This window comes from Lathamus discolor, chromosome 4 (assembly GCF_037157495.1).
Source record: "Lathamus discolor isolate bLatDis1 chromosome 4, bLatDis1.hap1, whole genome shotgun sequence".
NCBI classification, from domain to species: domain Eukaryota; kingdom Metazoa; phylum Chordata; class Aves; order Psittaciformes; family Psittacidae; genus Lathamus; species Lathamus discolor.
In genome coordinates this window covers 51580724-51605642 of record NC_088887.1, presented here as the reverse complement: position 1 = coordinate 51605642, position 24919 = coordinate 51580724, and the positions used below count along the sequence as shown (strand labels likewise).

At 41.5% G+C, this 24919-nt stretch overlaps 1 protein-coding gene across 2 annotated transcripts in view; it reads right to left on the bottom strand.

Moving 5' to 3' along the window:
- Positions 1-24919, bottom strand: part of ARHGAP6 (Rho GTPase activating protein 6) — a 329447-nt gene that overhangs the window by 141805 nt on the left and 162723 nt on the right. Inside the window, exon 1 of one of the 2 annotated variants that reach the window (XM_065677455.1) lies at positions 20172-20473. The exons of the other annotated variant lie outside the window; for it this stretch is intronic. Within the exon in view, the coding sequence (XP_065533527.1) occupies positions 20172-20216 (45 nt within the window). The 5' untranslated portion in view covers positions 20217-20473. Of the gene's footprint in view, positions 1-20171; positions 20474-24919 lie in introns of those variants that run through there. 2 annotated transcript variants of the gene reach the window in all.

Here is a 24919-nt window from a genome sequence, read left to right as displayed (position 1 = left end):
TTCTTGTAAACCCCACAAGTCCTGGGCAGAACTGGGATTTCCTATTCCAGACAGCACTTTAGAACACAGAACATAGGAGGAAAGTGAGCATCACCTAAGGTTGTTGGAGAAACACCCTGTTCCCATAGAAGAAACCTCCTAACCCAAGTTTATTTATGCCTAGTTTATGATTAATTTATTGTCATTGCTGTGCTTTAATGGAACTTCCTTTTCCATCTGTTCCCTTAATACATTAATTGACAACAATCACACCCTTCTCATCTTCCCTTTCACAAGGCTAGCAAAGTTATTTTCTTCCAAGCCTCAAAATGATAGTACCTCTATTTCTTTAAATATTTTCTTACAATTCCTCCAGACATCAAGTTACTTATCTTGAATGTGGGGCAGTGGAAACAGTCATACATCCATCCAAACTGTACCAGTGCTCTTTGCAATAGTATAAATGCTGCCCTTTCGCCACCAAAAATGTAACACCTGATACATTCCACAAGGCTTGTTTTCAGTAAAGAAGGTCAAACAAGCAAAAACAGCAATAAAACCCCCACGAACACACTTTTCAGAAACGCAACATCAATCAAAGAGCGCCATAAAATTATTCTGTCACTTTCTGGCTATGGTAAAATTATGCTTCATTTTCCCCTCATCTTCTATTCATAATTATCTCTTGCCTTTAATAATGACTTCCTTGTGCTAAAGTCTTTTACACAACAGACATCAGAATAATTAGTCTATAGGTGCCGAGTCACATTCTTGCTTCTTTTGAACAGCAAGAAGCAAGTTTCTTACTCTCCAGTTCTATGTGAGCATCTCTGAAATGACTGATCAACCAAATGCTTGAGATCAGATTTCAAATTTTATGTGTCAGTCCCCCATAATATTTTGAGATGATGTCTAATGACACAGCCAATGCAAGACTTGCAAAGAGTAATACATTTTACAAGAACTATTAATATAGCTAGGGGGAAGAAAATATACATAGGACTTGTGGCATTGTGCAATTCTTACTGTTATTTAAGGAAGGCTATCACACGGTTCTCAAGTTCAAGGAAGACCAGACATCTAGGTTTTATTCTTAAATCATAGAATCTATTTTTCAAGCCCTCACACAAATTATCTTGGTTTTAACATGGTACATCCAATGTAATTACATTATTGAAAGTTGAGGTAGAAAACATAGTTTTGAGTTTCTAGTTTTGAGATCATATCTAGATCATTTTTAGGCATAATACACCTTCAATACATCATGGCTTCATTTCAGTCCTTGTTCCTGTGTCTGAAGAACATCTTCTATTTGCATTAATTTCCTCTGTAAAGAGCTCAGCTTGACTTCTGACAATTTTCACAGAAGCATTTAACCTCCAAGCCACAGCTTTCTTTGTGGGATCTCTGCTTACCCTTTATACTGAAGCATTTAATCCTATATTTGCATTTCCAATAAGAAATTTTATCTGCGGTTCTGACACTCTGGGAACTTTGTTACTCTGGTTTTGTTTGTTTGTTGTTTATTATTATTATGTCTCTCCTCATCTCTTTAGTTAATTAGTTTCCTTAATTTCTGACTGTATTTTGTTCAACTTGCTATTTGAAATGGATCAAGTGGTAAGCATTTGTTCCAGGACTGTTTTCTTAGTCAGCTCTTCCACAAGGTCATTCCTACATACCAAAGCTAAGCCTGAAACACAGCAATCTTTTCATTCAATAGCTATTAGGAGAAGAAATATGCTGACTACAACATTCAGAAATGTCCTTCTTATCATTATTAATAGTACTGTCTCCAAGAAATAAAATTTTCCCATACAGATGTATCTCCCAGTAGTATTTCTTTCTCTAGCAATATTAAGGACTTCTAGATCAAAGCTGATCTTGGCATCTACAGCAGACTCCTGCCACCATCCCACTGCAGCTCACATCTTAAACCTGCCCAGGGAAATTCAAAGCAGGACAAGGACAAGTGCATGGGTCTTTGCTCCACCCCATCAGCTAGCAGAGACCTTCCAGGCCATCAACAAATGAAACAAACTTCTCTCCACCCCATGAACACTTCGTGAAGCACAACTAACATTGCTTTTTTCACCCAGAACTCGCTCACAATCCATTTCTAGACTACTCCTAGTGACAGAAAAATGGGAAACCTCACAAACTTTGCCAGGATTTTTAAGTCTTGGGACCCCTTCTGCCAAAAAAATGTCAGACATAATGGAAGATTCTTACCTACATTAGACAGACATTTACAGACGGACAAGTCTGAAGACAATTTAATCTTGAATTGGCATTTCAGAAGCACCTCTAATCTTAGCAGTGTAACAAAGGCAGCTTTAAGCAATTTGAGTGCAGTTGTATTTATTAACACCGTGTGAGTCACTACTTCAAAATGCCTTCTGCTGTCCTTAAAATCATATTGGCACATATTTACCTCAAACATTTTGCTAAGTGCTACTAAAACTTTATAGCCCTGGGGAAAAAGATGTAGGAGAGAGCTGGCATACTTACACATTAAACTATGAGGTATACATAGATCTGTCCCTCTCTTTCCCCATTCACATTCATTACAGACAGACAAAAAAAAAAAAAAACAACCCACCAAAAAACCTCTTTACTTAATGTTATCCTTAAGATTTTACAAGAACAAATTAAATTTCCTTCAGAAAACACAACATCCCTCCGGTGAGTGTGCAGAGAACAAATAGCCACTGTTCAGCACAAAGATGACTTTAAGTCTTCAACACAGTCACATACGACAGGAATAAAGGCAATTTGAATGAAAAATGTATGTAAACTTCTAAATTAACTCAGTTTGCAACAGATCTGCTTTAAACGGTATGTACTGTTCTGTGTCTTTTTAATCCTGTATTTTCTGTTTTCAAGTTCGGCAAAACAGAAATAGCACCGGTAAAGCAAATGAGGCAGAACAAGGGGACTAAAGAAGTTCACATTATTTCATAGAATGGTTTGGGTTGGAAGAGACCTTAAAGATCATCTGCTTCTAGGCCCCATGCCATGGGCAGGGACACCTTCCACTAGACAAGGCTTCTCAAAGCCCCATCCAACCTGGCCTTGAACGCTTCCAGGGATAAGGCAGCCACAGCCTCTCTGGCCAACCTGTTCAGTGTCTCACCACCCTCACAGGAAAGAATTCTTCCTAATATCTAATCTAAATCTGCCCTCTTCTAGTTTAAAGCTACTCCCCCTCAACTTATCACTACATGCCTTTGTTATGAGTCCCTCCCCATTTCATTTTCTAATTTCTTCTCATACATACAGGCTATGGACTGTGCCTCATCACTGGGTTTTTGAAGTTGTTAAAGTTATCCTTGTCAAATAGGTATATTATGTTCCAGGCAGAACTGCGATTTTCCCATTGACAGTGTATCCCTAACTATTGCTATGAAAATGTAAAAGTTGAAGGTTTCCTTCAAATTCAGCTATCCATACAAAAACCAGTTATTATCACAGTAGTGTGGTGCAGACAAAAGAAATCTGTTCATATGAGAAAAAGGTTTCCCCACAGTGATTAAGATAATCTTAACTTACTATGGTTTAATGTGGTAGGGAGGCATCTAGTAGCTTCTTCCACACTTACTATTCCAAATACCAGGAGTTCTTATATCCCCCCCCAGAGCAAAGTTAGGGGTATTGGTACAAGCATGAGGGCTGCAAGTGACCAGAGCTCAGGCTGTGGGGTTGTTTCCAGATGCAATGGCAGTGGGGTCTCCTCACAAAATCATAGAATCAACTAGGTTGGAAAAGACCTTTAAGATCAAGTCCAACCATTCCCCCAGGACTGCCAAGTCCACCACTAAACCATGTCATTAAGGGTCTTGTCTACATGTTTTTTGAACAGTTCCAGGGATGGTGATTCCATCATTTCCCTGGGCAGCCTGTTCCAAAGCCTGATCACCTTTTTCCTAATATCCAGTTGAAACCCTTCTCTCTCTCTCATCAGTACTTGGCCGTTTTCCTTCCTTGTTCATCCCCCGTTACCTTCAGTTCGCTATCTCCCAACTCCGCATCTCCCTCTTCTCTCCCCCAAACCAGGAGCCTTGTAAAACACACATCAAGAGAAACTCTGGCAGAATGAGAAAAATTAGGTATGGGATCAGCTTCCTCATCTTTTCTGCCTGAGGGGGCAGCAGATCCCAGTCTCTGAGAGGATGCTTCTTCTGAGGAACCACAGATAAAGCTGATTAGGGCATCTATTTAAAAGACAGGAAATAAATAAATAAAGCCATGAGTTGAAAAGGTCACCAAGGGTGATATCCATCTAAATGGAGAACACTGCAATGTTGCTGTCAACTGCTAAGTTAAGACTCCATTTATAGTTGGGGTGGGGGAGGGATCAGGACAGAGGACATTTTATCTTTGACTTCAGGCCATAATATAAGCTCCTGCCACTCAGCTCTCCCAGGCAGCCATTTGTTTCTACTGCACATGAAGTCCACACCTGGAGAAAGCAACAAATGGAAAGGACAAGTTTCTAGGTAGAGGCACAGAATAAAGATGTCCATCATTGCCAAAAGCCAGCTCCCCTTTCTCAACCAAACAAAATGAAGGGGAGGAAAAACTTGGATAAATGCTAGGGCAGCAAAATTCCAGTTTAAGCTAAAAGCTTATGTTGCCCCAAGAATAAATTTAGGCAAATATGAAAAGATGACTACCAGTCACAGAGCTGTGGAAGAGCCCTTCAGCTGAAGTGAGTGTTTTTCAGTTCACTCCTTCTGAGACGCAGAGCCTGCTGTATTTATGTAAGGGATTACACATAGCTGTATGCAACAGAAAGGGGCAGGGATCCAGAACCCAGGAGGTCCCCCATGTCTCACATTCCTAGATACTGGCCAAGTCGAATGCTAAACTTTCCATGTATTTTCCTTCCAGAGAAATTTTTTAAGCTTCAAGCAAGTATGAAGAATTACAAGCTCAAAACCTAATTTGTTAATGAAAAGTTACATCAAAACAGAACAAATACGCCTCTCTGAAACCTTCAGGAAAAGGATCGGTCCCCTAATTAGCCAAGCACATGAGTAGTAATTGTTCTAGCCTATTTCAAGAGTGCTTTTTCTGTTTGCTATTGCCATTTTTTCAGAAGAAGAAAAAGATTCTCAAGGGAACAATAATTAATAGACTCAGTCAAGAGATCATTTCCTTTGGTCCCTCTGCAGTGCTAAATCGCATTAGTCTCCAGGAAATAGAGGAAAGTGTAAGTGCTAAAAAACAATCAAAGCCTACTACAAATAGGAGGAAGATATGCACCAAAGAACTGGGAGGGAAGCATGCGGATGTTTAGAGGGGCTCAAAAAAAAGCTGCTCTTTCTTCTTTTTCCCTTGTACAACTCTCCTTGGTGCACAGTTACACCTACGTAGACTTACTAAAACTAAAAGTACATGATTCACAGATCATTTAGGAAGTCATTTAAATCCATTTAGGAGGCTATAAACCTATGCATGGGAAGTGTAAGTGAGCCAGGAAACTACCAAATACTCTTGACACAATTATAAAAAAAAAAAAAAAAGGGACTAAGAGGTGGCCTATAGGATCATCACAGACTGTCCCCAGCACAAGGTCAAACAACAGATACAGTTTTGAGCCCGAAGCAGAGAAGAGGTACACAAGCATCAAAGAGGCAAGGAAAGCAGGCTGCCAAAACTCTTATACGACCTGAAAAACTTTTGGATAAATTGTTTTGATGTATCAGATCCAGCCTATGTGCTATACAAGAGGCACCCTTCTGCAACCACAACCGCAAATAAAAAAGTCAAGTACCTCAATATTATTACTGAAAGTTCACCTATGCTTTACCAATATATACATCTTGGCACTTAAATTTTTCTCAAGTTGGTGTATTTTTCATTCACAAAAGTAATGCAATTACTTCTGCAGCTGTCAAAACTGCAACTTTAATTCCAAATTAAAAAAAAAATAAATAAATTTGTGGAAAGACAAAAGCAGCACTGAAAAGGGAGTGGGTTTTAAGGAAAAGAATTTCTGAGAAATAACTGTGCAAAACTCACAGGTGAGGTCTCAGCAACACCAACACTAGTTAGTCAACACTAACAGCCACAGGCATTATACCAGCAAATTTAACCTTGCATCAGGAGACGGCATGCTGCTCTTTTTATAGGATATAAGAAATGCCTGTACTCATAAAGGAAGCATTTCAAAAATGGATAACTGAACTTGGTCTTGGCAAGGTAACTTAAGCATCTTCTATCAAGAGAGAAAGAGTTTTCTGCTACCCCCTTAAGAGGCCAGCCAGAAAGCTTTGCTCATTCTCTCATTTGGTGGCAACGCCGATGACATTTGTTAAAGACCAATCATAATGTGGTGATTGGGTAATCTTGTAGATAACCTCAAGAGAAATACTTCCAGCAAAGAAATAAAAGAATTATATATACAAACATAGCATTAAAATGCACACAAATATGTAACTACTGTAACTATTGTAATATATACACACACAAGAAAGATACAAAGCAGACATGTTGCGATCCAACATGGACAAAAAGGACAACCCTTTTGATTGATTTGAAATATGAAAATGCAAAGAAACCTCATCATCATATATAATTATAATGGGTGATAGGGAATACACAGCCATTTGTTTCCCCAGTTCTGCTTCAAGCAGAGAAGCCTTGAGGAGATTCAAAGAAAGTTCATGTAAAAGCAACTTCCTTTGCCTGATCAATGCATTAAAAAAGGTGCATTTCTTTATCTACTTATTTGGAGCCAGACTGAGAAACTGCACTTAAAGTTACATATCTGCCTAAATACCTAAATATGCACTATGATGAGTCAGAGTATTTATTGTTGCCTTGCCCAGTCACCCTGTTTAAGTTGTATACAAGCTTACTTTAAAATGGATCCACAAAGATAGCTAGAGGCCAGTTCAAGTGGAATTGAAGAACATGACACATTCATTCCTCAGGGTAACTCCATTAACTGCAGATACTTATACCAAAATAAATGTGACCTCCTCTTTTCCCCCTTGCTCTTGCACCCGTGATAGATGAATATCAATTCTACACAGTTAACAGAAAACTGAATAGTATTACCACTAGTTGGTGAAAATACAAAACGTTGTTTCACACCAGAAAACAGCAAGATGAATCACCAAGAACATAACAAGTTTATTTGTGAAAACCAAGGACATACGTACAAACTCCTGACACAATTACCTCTGAAAGTACCAAAATGCATTAAACTTTACAGAACAAGCTAGATGCAAGCTCTGCTGCTATCAGATTATCAAATCTATTTCATTAAGAACTATGGAATTGGCACACTCAAAAAAGAGAGGGGATAGTATAAAGGTTACCCTAGGAGCTGGACAGTTGCTCAAAAATGGGTACACTGGTTTCTGATTTGTAGTTAATTAAAATAGCTCTAAGATGACAAGATACGTTTCAACACATCAACAGTTTTCTTTCAAATGTTCAACTCTACCTGTGTGATCATTTCCAGAGAGGAAAAATAAATATTCGTAATTTGCCTTTTACAGCAAGAGACATTTATTTTTTAATGCTAGTCTCTCTAGTACAGAATATACCATCATAGCAGTTCATACAAAGAAAAACAACATGCAGTACACGTTGACAATGATTTTAAAGACAATTCGCAAGAAATGCTGTCTTAATGAACTTAATAACAGAAAGAGGGTCTGAATTCCCTCTGATCACAGGAGAATTACTGAATTCCTGAGAACTAAAAATACTGATAAAACGTGTCTGACAAAATCTCATGTTTTCAATTATAATAAGTATATAGGACATAACAGTATACAAGGCAGTCTAGGGAAGGAAAAAGACCAATTATTCCACAGTTTGAGTTTTCATTATAAGATATGTTACTTACATTACCCACAAAATTTCTTTTCATAGAATCTAAAGCAAATCTGAGAGGTATAAGTTAACCCATTAATTTTTAATAGACAATCCGGATGCCTGCATGGAAGGAGGAGGTACCACATAAGATTTGCTTGTGCTAGGGAGCGCAGGGGGACACATGGGGCTACGCATGCAGAATGATGTGGCAGAAGAAAGGCCATGTATAAATGGGAACAGTAAGAAGAAATGGATAAAAACTGATTTTAAACAAAGACCACGTAAGTAATTTCAAGAACACTGAAACCATCCTCACCCTTGTCAAGCAGCCCAGCAAATGCTGAGATTTTTAGAAATAGTGACTGAAATCTGCTTTCAGTGAAGATGAAGTCTGTTTTACTTCAGACCTCAGTGTGGGCTAAGTTGCATCATTTCAGAAAACTTTAGATAAAGCATTTCTAATACACATTGTAAACAAACCATCTATCAGTGTAAAATAAAACTTAAACCTAGCCTGGCCAAAAAAACCCTTGAAAGTAACAGTGTTAGGTAACAGACCATACAAGCTTGTCAAACAAAACTAACACACAACGCGATGAAAATCCATACAAGAAAAGGGGGGGAAAACAGAGAAGGAATCATCGGTTGCCCAGGGAGGTTGTGAATGCTCCATCCCTAGCGGTGTTCAAGGCCAGGTTGGATGAAGCCTTGTGTGGGATGGTTTAGTGCGAGGTGTCCCTGCCCATGGCAGGGGGGTTGGAACTAGATGATCTTGAGGTCCTTTCCAACCCTAACTATTCTATGATTCTATGAAGCCTTCCAGCACAAGTGAATTTGAAGGGTTGAGACTCCACCTTGCAAAACAAGACCAGCAAAATTAACAGAAATATAACTAATAAAAGAGAACAGCATGAAGATCTCAGTTCTAACAAACCTATCTTGGAGAATGTGGATCAGCAAATTAAATATGAACACACAAACACGCATGTGATTTGGGAGAAGTGGAAAACCCTGCTATTTCCTATGACTTTCAGTGAAAGTAACATTCTAATTTGCAAAACCTTGCATATTAAAATAAGTAATTATCAATAGCCAATTGAATTATATTTAACACCAAAGATGAAGTAAGGACTAGAAAACTAATTTAAAAATGTAAATATTCTACCAGAAACAATACAGGATCCATTGAGCTGATAATGTGCTCTGCACAGTGTTTTTATGAAATTGCTATGGATGACCTCCTGAGCATCTGTATTCCACAATGGTTCATTTTCTTACTTTCATGTGAGAGACAATTTAAAACAACTTTTAAAAAAGCAACAAACAAAAACCACACTAAGGAACATATTACTAAGGAAAGGAATTCCATGTGCTTTTTAGTTGGAATTCCTTTTTCAGGCATGAATTCTACATAAAGGGAAAGAAATTTAAAAGACCAGTACAAAAGAAGCCAAGAGTAAGATACAAGTAAACTCTGCTTAATGTTACATGCAAGTTAAGGTAACAGGTACCATATTTATTGTCACAGATAATAACTGTAAAGACTTCCTGGCAGTAAAATTTCTTGCCAAACACTTTGTGGCTATGTTCAAAACAGAGAGAAAAAACAGAAAAAAAAAAAAAAACAAGAAATAAGAAAAACCACAAGCCAGTAGCTTGCTACTCATCAGACGTGCTCTCTGTGTGCATTTCAATTACCCTCCATTTACTCTAGGGACAGAAATACTGCCCTTCACCTTTTTGAGCCCTGCAGAGTGAAGAGGAGTTGGAAGAGCACTGAAACAGTTTTGCTGCACTATAACAATTACTGGGTATTTTGCATTGGCAACAGCACATGAGAGAGGAAAAAAAAACCCACTCACTGCCTGAAGCTTCAAGCTAGCTCCACTGTACAGGACTGGCTCCAAGCAAAGGCATCTTTTCAAATTGAGCTGTTCAGACCTAGTTGCTGAAAGACAATAAATTTGAGAACCCAAAGTGTCATCATCATTTTTTTTCCATCATTTCACAGAAGAGGTCTGAATGCCACTATCATAAATTTAAAGGCACAAAACCAGGTCTTGCTTACCTGGGTTTCAGAAAGCCTGCACCAATGCAGATACAGAATTGGATGATTTTAAATGGATGATGGAAAAGCACAAGTGAAAAGTGATACAAACTGGCGTGACGCATATTATGGGAAAGCCCAAACTCATCCCACTGCCAGAAGGGCCACAACCAGTTCAGTCTAATTCACAGACATGTAGGCACATCATGACAACTTTAATTTATAGCCAGAAATACTGTTCTAGCACCTAAGGATTTAAATACTCTCCAGCCATTATTTAATCTATCCAGAAGTAAAATACATTATTCTGTTCAGCATCACTGATGACAAATTGTCTAAATTCATGCAGAAAGACTCAAATGGAGACTCCCAAATCATTCATACCAAGGAGTGTTTTCAGAGACCACAGTGCTATCAGATAATTAAAGATTTGCAAGGACTGCTTCTGATGTCAGGAACCACCTGTACTGGTACAGCTATTTTCCATTAGAGAACTCACAGAAAGAAGCACTTCCCCAAAAAATAATTAGCCACAAAGTAAATCATCAGCTAAGGAATCACAAAGGACAAGAGCATCTCATTTGTAAGTAAATCTAAGCAACTCCCCTTGTTGAATTTAGCAACAAAAACATTTGACAGAAATGTACAATTACAGAAAAGGACTGCAAAGCTTGCTCTGGTTTACCCCTTTTCTCCTCAGTCATTCTGAAGAAGATTAATTCTGCCCTGTTCCAACACTTTTATCATCTTCAATTCCCATAAATACAGAGTTTGACATTGCTTCGCATGGGCTGTGCAGTCGTGCATGGCAAATCCTGACTGAAATGTAGATGCATTCTGGAAGACAGGTAAGGAGTCAATAAAGTTCTCAACTTTGCATTTAATTAGTCTGCTTTCCTGTTGGCTTAGACTGAATTTCAGAGTTATATCAACCTATATAAGGCCTCCTGAATACATTTCAGGACAAGGACGTTAAAAAAATCCATAAATATTCATAGAGGAATTCATATTGACACTCCTGATTAACTCTGAAAACAAAGCTCATCACTAGTGATTTCATTTCTTCCAGCCAGAACATTCAAATGTGGGCTCATGCAGCACAAGAAAACAAAGCTGCCCAAAACAATGCATCCCTTTGGTCCTTGCCTAAAAGAAGAAAACTGTGTGCCCTGAAGCTCAGTAAACTGAGCAGGAGTTCCCTTTCTGCTGAAGAGGGACTATGAACCACCTCTGGAAAACCCGGTGGCTTCAAATTCAAAATTGCCAGGACATGCCAAGGATTGACTCGTGGGTTCACGTGACACCGCATGGTAGTAGATGAAATCTTTTGCTGTTTGCTCCTGGGCAATTTAGGTCTCTGTACATCACATACATCTGGAAGTGAGGGATGCAACATCAGCTGCTACATGGTGCTGTATCTCTGCTAGCAGCCATCTCTGGTGTTCCTCCGACAGTCACACAGGCACGCAGCACCCCAGCACTTCAACTCTGAGGTTGCACGGACACAGGTCAGCAGCTCCCCATTACAGAAGAACATGTCCTATTCCTGAGCTGAACTGAAGCGTTAAGATACGCTGCCTGTCACCCAAATGACGCTGAGAGCTATGCAGGTGTACATCAGACATATCCAGTGAAAATACGTCACTGAGATGCATACGTCTTCTGAAGACCTGAACACCTCACATCCCTCACTGAAGGTTTCTGAGGTTGTTTACTTCCCATGGGTCAAAACAACCTCCAACCCCTGACATTGCTCCTACCCCTACCTTTGCAAGACACTGCATAAAGCACAAGAACTAAAAGATTTAGCAGCTGCAACTCTGAAAGATATCCACCCTCCAGTAAAAAGCCAAGTCATACTCTTTCTGTCCTACCACCTGTTTCGAACATTTGTAAAACACTGGAACAGGCTGTGAACGAGTATGAAAGTAAAGACCACTGAAACATGCATCTAGGAGGGGAAGAAACTAGCTAATCAGGGGTTCCCCAATTACTCAGAGATCTCTGCGTGCAAACCAACCAAATCTCTGATGACAGCCTGCAGTAACAGGGGACACGAACAATTACCACAGAGGGGAAAAAAGGAAACACTGAAGGCCACAGTGCCAATTAAAGGATGTTTTGCCCGGAGGGTCGCTGGAATGTGAGACAATTTGCCAAGGGAAACAGAGGGTGTGGCCTCTGCACAAAGCTGGACTCAACATCTGTTTCAAGAGCCGGGACATATTTCAGCAAGAACAGGACCTGGCTGCAAGTACCCATGTTTTTCTTCCCACACAATTTGCTTATGGCTTTGGTTTCGATACAGACAGCACTATACACTGTGCTCGTTCAAGACCCCACCTGCAAAGTATAACTATATTTACAAGGTTTTAAGCAGCTTAGTATCCATCTATCAAGCCATGATCTTAAAATTCTTTTCCACAGCTTGTGTTTAAACAACAAAGCACTTTGCAAGCCTCAGGATATTTATTAATAAGGCCAGACTGGAAAAAAAAAGAGTAATCTAGTCAAATGAGAGTTTCAGCCCGCAAGAATACTGAATCCATACGCCAAGTCTTGTATAGATGAGCATAACAGGAATTTGTTTTTAGAAGCTAACGGGCAAAAGAAGAACATAATCAACACAAAACACCACCTAATTTAGGTCTCTAAATCAAATCTGACGACTCAGACAATACAGTCAACTTTCTAAATATGTAAATCCTTGCAAATATTACAACCTTATCAACACCAAGAGAAAATAATGTCAAGTTTCAGGAGATGCAGATACTCAGTCCAAAGTTTGGGTGCTACACACCAGGTACCTATAGATACACTTAGCCACTCAAGATGCTTGATTTAGAAGAAAATTATCACCTACAGAAAATGAGACCAGTGAAGACTGGCTCTAATCCAGTGGAATTACACAGCATGATAGCAGTCATAAAACCATAGGGATCATCTACCTTCATGGCAGCCTAAGCAAAGGCGACTGATAATCAGATTCAGATAAAGTAATGCAAAAAAATATTACGTTACTTCAAAGTAAACAATTATATGATGAGATACCAAAGAGCTTCCAGTATCATTTCCTAAGATTCATACACCTGCTTCAAAAATGTAAAGTATCCAAGTACAAAATAACAGCAGACTATCGTACAGTAGTTATGATCAGCATTCACTCTTCCTGCATACCTGAGGGCACCAGAGCCTGAACAAACCCAAACTTTACTTACGTTGCCCTTAGCAACTGAACTCTACCTAACGTCTACTTAAGTACTGCTGTAATATTCACTTCCCCATTAGCAATTCTGAACACTTTTTGATTTAGTAGAGGATATATTCAGGAAATCCTTCTAACTATGCACTGTCGATAACACTCAGATAGTAATCATTAGAAAGAAAAACATTACTTACTTTCCTTTTTGAGTCAGCCGTGCCCACTAAGACCTGGGCATCTCCCAAGGGACCATTAAGATTTGACACCCCTTTAGTGAAACTCAGTATGAACCATGTGGATTCGTCAGCCAAGGCATGCTACAGAAAGGTTGTCAGATCCTTTTTGTAAGCAATACAATGCATGCACACCTCTTTTATTCCCTAGACAAGAAAAAGCCATTTCACTGCACAAAGTAAAATGGCTTTCTATATTCTCAAATGTCATAGAAAGGCAGGAACAGTGTGAAATTTGAACTCTGAGCAGAACTTTTCCAAGCCACTGAGAGTTCAGCTGCATTTCTGCTGCAGGAACAGGTATTCCACCTGAACAAGAGCAGCAGTCAGCCCTTGCACAGATATACTACTTGGTGAATGATACAGGTACTTAGCAGACAAATGAAAGAAGTTCAAAGGTGTTTAAAAGGCCCAGTAAACCTGACATGTGAAATACATTGTTTCTTTGGTGTGATTTTTAGTTGAAATTTAAATTCTAAATAAATGAAATTTTGAAGAGCCATGGCCAGCAAAACTACTATTTTTAAGTCAACAGAAAGCAAGTAACCTTCACAGTACTACACAGACACTTGAGCATAAAAAGTAACTGATTAGCATCTGGAAATAAAAGTAGACCAAACTATCTAAATTTATCAGTGACCTCTATCATCTTCCTTTTTCAGAGTTTCACTCTTCAGGCTGAAAGAAGGGTTAACTGTGCCTGCAGGTTTCAAAAAGGTTCTGGGAAACAAAACTGAAATACAGTCAGCCTGCTAGGGGAATATCAACCACATGAAGTCCAACATTTTTACTTCGGGGTAGTTCTGTATCACACCACCTTCACACCTGAACAACTTTTACAGGTTAGCTTGTGCTTCCACATGACACTTGTTTTAGAAAGTGAAGTATGTCCCCAGGAAAATAATAAAAGAGGGACTGGAGAAAAGCCTTGCTCAAAAATCACCAAAAAAGGACATGACAGAGACCAAAATCCTCAGTTCTCATCTTGCACTTCATCTGCATGGCTAACCTTCCTTCCAGGTACAGGTTGCTGATTCTGGCCATGCATGACCTTGCTGCTCAGGAAGACCTCCTCATTATCATGAGCCCAAAACCTCATCCAGCCAACAGCTTTACAAAGGAGTACTGCTGGTTGATTAAATGCCTTCTTGGAGAAGCACAATCACCTTAAATTATACCAGGGAAGCATACCAATACGTCTGAGCTGAATGATGTGATGAGTGCCTCTCCAAATAAAAACCCTGAGGCTACATGCCCATGGAATTTTATTAAACAGCATCTTTCTAAGTACTATTACAAGAACTGCAATTGCACTGCAGTGATAGATTATACTATGTAAAGACTAGCAGATAAATCAAATGAAAGGGAAACTTTATCTCCTGCTGTCTATGCACAGGGCAGCCACTTTGTCCATACTTTAGGCTACCTCTATTCCGGGCTAGTATCTAGCAGAAGATTAATAGCATCACATTAGTGTGGCTCTGTATCTACCTAAGCAAGACTTGCCAAACCCAACCTGCATCTGCACCCATCTTTTCTCCTGCAAGGCATGAAAGGAACAACGCTCATATGCATGTGTGTGTGGAGAGCTCCAGGAATACATCAAGTGCTTTAAAAGATTTGACCTGATCTGAATTGAAATCTATTTCCTGCAACTTTTTAAAAGCCTATGACACACACAAGAGCTCTTTGCTTCCTGTCTTCCCCTCATCCCAGCCCTTTGGTGTTAACTCACAGCCGCTTTGCACAGCGGATAAAAGCCGGATGGGCTCACTTAAGATTCCATCAATCCCAACCAAAGCTTGGCCTTGGTACTCACTATTGAGCGACAAATAGTGCTTGTTTCCTATATTTATATAGGCTTTTTAGAGATTAGCAATAAAAGCACTTGCAAAAGTGTAAGCATGAATCATCACTGTCACTGGGAATTTCACCCAAATGAAGAATGAAGGATTAGGGTCAACAGCAATTGGAAATCATATTCCTCCAGCAAAACCTCCAATGTGTATGAGGTCAGCATAAGAACCTGATTAATAAAATCCGAGAGCTGGAGCCAGAAATCTGACATTTAACCATTCCTTTACTGCTAATTGCCTCTTCTGTAGCTTGCTTATCTGATTAAGTTGGAAGTTTTCTTCACAATTTCCTAATTTGAAAACAACACTTACAGAGTGATTTAATTTTTTTTAACAAGCTAATTCTGCCCTTGACACGCAGAATATGAGAAAACAAGCAGCTACCTCCAGTGGAGCAGAGATTTTTAAGTTTTAGAGCCTCACGGACAAGAATTTATTCTCCTGTTGAGCACTGACTGCCTGAATCCCACAGCCTGTCCTCCATCTTGCCAAACTTGCCTGCAAATGTACTATGGTTGATCTGGCTATGCATCAGTCTGGTCTGCTCCTGTACTGCTTCTTGCTGACAAGCCCACTGGGAGAAGAGAGAAACCAAACAAATGGTCTAGGTGAAGGCAGCACACTTCGTAGTCCTATCAGATAAATTACTTGCAGAATGCACTAAAGTCACGGTAATAAATGTGGTCAGCTGGCGGCACATAATTTTGTTAAAATCTGTGAGTGGCTGAAGGCTCAAGTCATCAGGCAGTGCGTCTTGAGATCACTTTTAAGGAGAGTTGCTTGCCTTTCTGGATTCTTGCAAAACACAAGCAAGACCACAGGAGGATGTCCATTTTGGGGTCCTCCTCATGAGGAGATTCTTATAGTTTCTAGGTTATAATTTTGCAGCATCACCACCAATCTTGCTATTCTACTTCGAATTATTCTGCAATCTAGTTGTTACAATCAGCATTACCACAACTAGAATATTGGAGTAAAATCATCTTTTTAACTCCCTCTGAGCTCCAGTAGGCATTCCGAGGTTCACTACCGTCATAGTTTCCCTTGCAAACCATTTCTTTTGTTTCCTCCATCCTTCCATGCAGACTGATGGATTTAAGATGCTAAGAGCGAGCAGCAAGTCTGCACAAAACACCAGCAAAGGGTCAGCTGGGCACAGGCTGAGCCAACACACAAGGCAAGACAATGAATGCCCCAAATACTGCTGGAGGCAAGGAAAAACCCTTCTTTTCCCAAAAGACTCTCTGACATCTGAATTGGAGGTGACCTCATTATCGGCAATTGATTTGGAGCCTTAAACCAACTCATAGCTGCGTCCTCCTGGGACACACACATCCCCTCCGCTTTGGCTGACAGAACTCCTGGGTTTTGGCCCAAAGAAAAGTCTCACATCTTCTCTTCAGATGAATTCCCCACAGTACCCTACAGGTCATGGCAGCCACTTCCAAAGCCCAGCTCCTACCCATTTTCTCCTATTCCTTGGTTGAAGACAACCAGAGTTTCCTCACCAGGGAAAACATTCTTTCCCTTCAGGGAAAGCCCTTCTGGTAAATGTTACAAGACAAAACAAGATCAAAGATGCTACAGCAAGATTAAAATGGCTGTATCCATATCAGATCATACTTCAAGCTTCCTGCTCTGGACCACTGAGGGGTTTGTTGAGCAACAGCCAAGGCTATTTTGAGTCTTTTCTTCCCATATGTAAAAAACTACATTTCAAATTACCAACAGAGATCTTAAAGTGACTACAATATTGCTTATGGTGTTTTAGCCAAAATACATGAGGCAGCTGTTTATTCCCCCTGTAACTGCTGCTAAGATTAAACAACCAAACAAACAAAAAAAGTAATAAAAACAAAAAAAACCCACACCCAAAAACCACCACCACCACAAAAAACCAAAACACCAACCCACCAACTTAGCAGCCAACAGGAAGGAACACCAAGTCAGGAAGGTGACCATCACTCTTAATGTAATCATCTGAAAAGCATGCCTGGAACATTTGGAGATGTTAGTATCAGGTATAAACACCATAGTACCAAAAATAGCTTGCAGAGTGAATTCAGCTGATTAGTGGGCAGGTAGTAGTAACTTGGGACTACAAACTGAAGAGTACAGCTTGCAGAACTAAGGAGCTGGTACAGAGGACCCAATGTCCAATCATACAAATTTCAAAGTTTACCTTCAAGCTGACTCTATCTTAGTCCTGAAGCTCAAGTAGCCTCCAGGCACTAGGCAGCCCAAGAAGCACATCCCCCAGTTTCAGCATCACCTGAACAAAGACTGTTTCCTACACTCCAGGACTGCCCCAAGAAATAAATCAAGGTACACGTGGAGAATGAAATTCCCTTCAAAAGCACACTGCTGATGAGAATTAAGATGCTAATGCAGATGCCTCCTTATGCATTTTCATAAAACACATGAAACTTTAATTATCAGTCTCGAAAAGCAAAAGAAAAGCCCACCACAGAAATCACTATAATTACTTCCGCCAATAAATTAATTGCTATTAAATACTGTAACACTCTATAATTTTTATTTAACAGTTATCAAAACAATTCAAGAACTTGATTTGTATTTACACCATGCAATTATTCAAAGTTAATGAGAATGGTACTAAGTTACATTTAAGCAGTAATTACTAAGGCCTCAATCCAACAAAGCTCTAAAGTCTTAGCTTATCTTCAGGTCAACAAGCATTTGTTTTCAATTAGGCTATTCATAGACTTCACATTAAGTGTATCCACAGATAATACCCAGCATCCAGATCCATATTCTTCAAACAAACTATTAACATCACCTGCAAAAACCACTTACCTCCTGGATGTATCTATGTGTTGTTACTTTATTATATTTCTCTCTTATTATACTTAATATTTATTTATACTTTCAAGGCCAGGTTTGATGGGGCTTTGTGCAGCCTGGTCTAGTGGAAGATGTCCCTGCCCATAGCAGGGGGGCTAGAACTAGATCTTTAAGGTCCCTTCCAGCCCAAGCCATTCTATGATTGTATGAATCTAAAAGTGAAATATATCTTAAAATAGTAAAAATATTTTATGTTCAAGTATTATTCTTAGGTTCACAATTTCCTCTTTGCTGCAATATATGGCAATCAAAGAACAGTGGTTTTGCAACAGCGCTAATGGTCTCCTGAGAGGGCTGGCCATCCTGCTTCTTCCTTTGTGTGCCTGCCAAACTTAAGTCACTGCACTATCTGCTGGCATTGCAGGCAAGAAAATGGACTGATACCTAGCTAACAGAAACAATAATGTGTTTGTAAGTAGTAGCTAATAGTTGACAGGCACAATCACAGGAAGTAATAAAAGTTTCATGAAGTTAGCATGTGACGTGACAGGCACTGGTCTCTTAAGTGTCTAAATATGAACAGGACAATTACCCTATTAAAAGAAGAGGTTCTGATTCATTTGATGTATGACTAGCTCCCAAGTGAAATCACTAGCACATCTCAGTAACAGTAAAATTTCAGACGGTAAATCACAATGAGAGCAAGCTGAGAGAACTGGGGCTCTTCAGCCTGGAGAAGTTCCCTGGTACACCTTAGAGCAGCCGTCCAGTACCCAAAGGGGGCATACAAGAAATCTGGAGAGGGACTTTTTACAAGGGCATGCAGTGACAGCAGAAGGGGGAACAGCTTTAGACTTACAGAGGGTAGGCTTAGACCACATATAAGGAAAAAAAATCTTTACTGTGAGAGTGCTGAGGCACTGGCACAAATTGCCTAGAGAAGTTGTGGTTGCCCCATCCCTGAAACACTCAAGGCCAGGCTGGATGTGGTTCTGAGCAAGCTGATCTGGTTGAAGATGTTCCTGCTCATTGCAGGGGTTTGGACTAGATGATCTTTAAAGGTCCCTTCCAACCCAAACTATTCTATGATTCTGTGATACTCATACATGAAACAAAATATATATGCTTCTATATAACTGTTTTAGCTAACATGCCATTACCTCTAAAAGCTGTAGCATTATTGGAGTGGCTAAATGCATTAATACCTAAAGCTGAATGAGTACAAAAGTATTTACAAATTTTCTTCCTGAAAAAAAAAAAAAAAAAAGAAAAGAAAAACCCAGCAACCTCTCCTACCCTAAACTGTTCACGTAAGGCTTAAACAAGCATAAAAAGAAACTTAATTGCCAATACTGTAGGAATCAAAGTGAACCGAGCGGCACACTGTATCCTGTATGTGACACACTCGTCAACCCATCCCGGCAACACCAGCAGCCGGACTCACCACGACCAGAAAAGCGAGCCTGTTCCGACTGACAATTCCCACGTAACTTCATCGACAGCAATAAAATTACTCATTATTTACACAAGTGTGAACGAAAGCAGCATCAGACCTCTCATGCCATTACTCCTGCTAGCATTTATTTATGCCTTCAGGAGAGGAGGCTGCTGGGGTGTTCTACTCGGCTTTTTTTTTTTTTTGTCTGCCCGAGCAACAGAGAAAATGTTCCTAATAAGGCTGGTAGAAAGGAAGTGGCTTCTCAACAGCCCAAGCTCTTGCGAAGGAAATAATAAAACATGGTGTTATCAACCCCGACGCAGCGGGAGCGGTGCCGGAATCGGTTACCGGGAGCAGCTCTGCCGCGAGGGCTCGTCCCGCCGGGGTCTCGGAGGGGACTCTGCGGAACGGGGCTCCCGACGTCCCCCGGGAGCTCCCCGCGGCTGCGATCTCACCGCCCGCTTTTTATTGTAAAAAAAAAGAAACCAACTAATGCTCATGTCATCTCCAGCAAAGCCCCAAACTCCCGTACGGGAAAGCAGAGGGAGGGCTGCGGCTCAGCGCCCCCCTGCACGCCCATCGCCGGGGCAGACCTGTCTCCGGCCTCCCCCGGCCCCGGTTGCTCACCCTCGGTGGCGCCGCTGGACAGCTTGCGCGCCCGAGCGCAGACACCGACGGACGGACGGACGGACGGAGGGAGGGACGCACACCCCCGACACACGTGGGCGCACCGTCCCCTCTGCCCCCCGCAGCCCCTTCCCTCCCCGGCACTCACCGCATACCGCAGCGCCGGCTTCTCGCTAAACACCGAGTCCCCCATGGGTGCGGGCGGGCGGGCGGCGGAGGGGCCGATCCCTCCACTCGGCGAGGCGGCGGAGGCTGCAGCGGCGGCGGCGGGGCTGGGCGCTGCTCTGCCCTCGGACGGCGGCAGCGGACACGGCAACGCGGGGCTCCCGCCCGGCAGCCTCAGCCCCCAGCGCCCCTCCTCGCAACTTGTGCCTCCACCCCGCCCGCCCTCGACTGTCCCCTCCCCGCCGCGGAGCCGGCAGCCCCTCGGCGGGGCCGGGCGGCAGCAGGAGGAGCAGAGGCGCCGCTGCCGCTCCCCCGCGCCGCCGGCAGGGAGGCGGTTTCAGTCCTCCCGCCCAGCGCCGGTGACCGCCCCGCGGCGGGGCCGTTCTCCCGCCCGCTGCGCTCGGACTGGCCGCACCTGCGGGCCGAGCCCCGGGGCTGGCGGCGGCGGGGGGCAGAGCTCCCTCTCTTTGGGGACAGGGCAGCATCAGGGCCCCTCGCCCGGCAACGACTGTTCCAAGCGGTGCCCATTGCCCACTGGGCGAGGTGCAGCGCTGGGGCCCCGACCCAAGTCCCCGACCGCTCGGGAGAAACGGCTCTAGTGCTCCCGTCCTTTATTCCCAGGGAAAAGCCTCCGGCCGGCCCCTAGCAGCACCGGGGCCACCCCGCCACGCTCCAGGTGCTGCCAGTGAGGACCTAAAGGTTAAGAAGAGAGGAACAGCTAAAACTGACTTTATAATACGTGTTTTTATAATGAGTGATTTGGGAGGCCTGGCTCATGATTCTTCAACATGCAGGCTTTGGAAAATGAAATGCTATTTCACGACCTATTAGTAATTTTATGAGCATGTATCTACACACAAACAGTAGTAGATGAAACAAATTCTGAAGGAAAACTGCATTCTGCTGTATTAGAATTAGTCGTGACTCGCCTGGGGAGACCACATCATTCTCCATCAACAGAAGTGTTTAAAAATACATAAACCTCAGTTAGGCATGACCTCAGCAGAGCGGGGCGAGGGACAGGCTAGATGATTTCCTGAGCCCTCTTCTGTCTCTTTAATGATTTTTCAATGCTCTGCACAAATCATGGTTAGCACAGTAACTCCCCAGTTACTCTCAGTTGTTCTCTGAGGAAGTGGCCTTATTCTAGTCCTGAATGATGTGCATGAAATTAAGTTTTACTGTTTCCGACCTACAGCCTAGGCAGATGTATTACCAGCACATTGCATTATCCCTAAACAAAGGTAATGTCATTCTTTCAAGGAAAAAGAAAATGTATTTCGGGGCGGGGGGGGGAGGGCAGGTAAAATAACTTAAACTACAAGCTGGAAAGATAGTTTGGTTGAGCCAACATTTTTATGTGTTCTGATGACAATGTACTATACCCAACAAGTTTCCAGTTACAATCTTCCACAAGTCTTCGTTTCTGTTGCAGAGGAAATTATCTTTAAGAGTTCCCATAGACAGGGAGGTAATTTTCAGTTAGCTTGGTGTGAACAAAGAATACAGTGTCTGCCTTTACCCATGAAAGAAAACAAGGCAGGGTAGGTATTCTAGCGGTTGCACAGTGTGCATTGGAACGCAGCGTCCAACAGAAAGAAACCTTATCAAACATTTCTAACCATCAGGATCTCCAAGCAGGTGGGGAAAAAAACAAACAAAAAAGATTTAAAAAAAAAAGCATCCAAGTGCCTGATTTCCCCTTCTGATGTCCAGCTTTTTATTTATTTCAAGGAGATGGTTTCAACCCAAGAACTCTACAGATATCATATGCTCTGATTCCAGATGTTTTTTCCTGTGCTCTGCAGGTATGGTGTTTGACCACAGAAAGCCAGAGAAAGCAGGCAAACAAGACTGGGGAGAGGCATCCAGGATCTCTACCCTCAAGCTCCACAGCATCACCACCTTCTGTTTAGCCCTATCTTCTTAAAAATGGTCAATGCAAAAGGCAATGCTAAACACCAGGAAAGGCTTAAAACATGGGGGAGCATGTTTCAACCAACACCACAAAGTGAAAAGAATAGTATGGAGGAGATCAGAAACCCCCAGCTTGAAGGCAGGAAGAAAAAGACTAGCAAAGGGAGAGATGCAAAACGTTAATGTAACAGAGTAGTTTAGGAAAAGGGAGAAAGCCATAAAGCAGGAAGGTGAAGAATGCCCTAGAGGGAGAAGCCAAAGAGGGGAAACACTAAAGGTGAAGTTTTGCAGGTGGAATTCGTCTGAGCTAGCAAGTCGTTGCTATTGTAAAGGAGAGCCAGGCTCCCGTAACCCTTTTCACTACCCCCCTCACAGCCGAACGCTGCCATCGCCGCCTCCCTTCCCTCTGCCTTCGCGCTTGTCACAAACTGATACAGCAAACGGAGCGTGCAGTTTTCTTCCCATTTAACAGGCTGAATCAGCTCCCCGAGGGAGGAGATGAGTGCCAGAGCTGGCACGAAGGAAGGCAGGAGGGTATTTAGTTGGGAGGAGGGTACTTGTGGCAGAAGAAGAGCGTGCATGGAATTGCCTTTGCAATAGTGACAGGTTCCTACCTTGGTGCAGCTAAGATGAAAAATAAAGAATATGCAAGCAGGAAAGTGTAAGTAGAACTTTTCACAGTGACAAGGAAAGAGGCAGAAATTTATGGCTTGGCAGGGGGTGGTGTCAACCCCGAAAAATGCAGGTTTACTAGATGCAATATTTTATGTCCACACAATATGTAAAATAGGGAGAAAGGACTTTTTAAGTATTTTAATTTATAAAATCTTAAAGGATTTGGTAAGTTGCAGCTATCACAAATTTCATAGTACAGTCCAAATTTTTTGTGCACCTAATAACAGCATTTAAAACCAATTGCCAATTACAGAAGGTGTTTTCAAAGGCCAGACCTTAAAACAAAAGTTTTGTATATTTTGAAAGCAAGTTATTGTAGCTGTGACTAGAAAGCTTGTTTACATTGTATTCATGGTGGCTAAGGACTCTATCTGACTTCAAATTGCCCAGGGTTTGAAGCACATCCCTGGTCTTCAGTGAGCAGTAATGAACTGAGCTGCACTGCTCTGTTGCTATCCATAATCTATTAGGGACTAGGATTAACATACAGATCTCTCATAGCAGTTCTGACTACCTTTTCCCTTTTCATATTCCTTCCTTATTCACATTCATTTATGATTCCTCCCAGGTGTTCCTTTCAGATTTCCTTCATTATTTACCTGATAATGGGTACCAAAGGAATCCATGCAGCTCACTTTGGGAAGTGTAAACCTTCCAAGTCAGATTCTCTTAACAAGTGATAACAGGCCAGGCTGGATGGGGCTTTAAGCAACCTGGTCTAGTGGAAGGTGTCTGTGCTCATGGCAGGGTGTTTGGAACTAGATGACCATTAAGGTCCCTTCCAACCCAAACCATTCTGTGATTCTGTGGTACAAAGCATAACAGTTAATTTCCTGCATATTCACTCCAAGTCTACTCAATGAAGAAAAAAACATAAACCAGAAATTCTTCAGTAATTAATTTTAAATAATTTCTGTTGTAGGAGGTACTGGTTCCTTGGGTTGTTTTGTTTGTTTGTTTTGTTTTGTTTTTTTTTTTTTTAAATGCTTTCCATTTAGTTGCTTCCAACACAGCAGCTAGAAAGTGGGTAGGGAATTGTGTTTTACTGTGTTGATCATTAATGAAGCCAGGTTTTGTTTTTCCAGTATTACCCTATAAACTGAGTGCTTTCTCAATACTAATTGCTATGAAACAAAGGGAACTAGCTATTCAGCTGCAGACAGCATGCAATTATGAAATTGGGGAGAAGTGACTTCTCTAGTTGTCTGCCATGACTCCTTGAACTGGTGACTCAAGCTGTCTGATGTCACATCAGATGAGGTAGGAAAAAGTTTCCAAATCCATACTGTTATGGGAGAGAGGCCAGCTTGGTCCTTAAGGCAGTAATGGGTTTGTCTCACCTAAATGTAAACATCTATAACCTCCATCTTGGCTTATCACCCCAGGCTCCCTTAGTTTGAAAGAAGAAACTGACACATCTGGTGGACAATTTCTGTCAATCCAAGTAGACATCTAAAATAGGTTGTGTAAATTGAAGTGCCTACTTCGCTCCAGTGGGAGTCCATGACAATTAGCTCAGATGGCTGCCCTTCAGGCACCTGCAGTTAAGTGAGAAGAAGCCCACTGGGAGCCCAGCTATGGGATCAACCTTTAAATCTCACTTTGACTTTTAGAAAAGTCATTAATAGTTTCAGTGTCTTGATTCTTTTCATTCAGGAAAGCTGGGATTCCTGTACTTAGCAGGTGAAAAACCAGACAACATCTTCAGGTAACAAAGCTTCAAGCAAGCATGAAGGTCTTGTTTTGTTTTGCCTTTCTAATAGCACATGAATGCAGCTTCCACACAGAGCTAACTCCAAATGTGGAAAAAACCTGCCTCTGTGGCTGCTGAACCAAGGCCAAGAGTGATACTGGCAGCACACTTCTTCCTCAGGGAATTAGCACTTTTCTTATCCTGGCCAAATGTTCATTCAGTCATTGCAAGTTACAGTTGACGTCTATGTCCCAAAAAGAAGAGAGAGAAAAGACAACAGACAAGTAAATGAAATGCATAAAGCTCTATAAATGGAAACTAGAAACTAAAGAATCAGAATTTAGGGATAATAACATTGCAAAGATCCTCTGTTCAGAACTAACTTCTTTTTTTTGCTCCCTATCAAAATATATTGATAGTTTCACCAGTTTCTAACAGAACTAAGG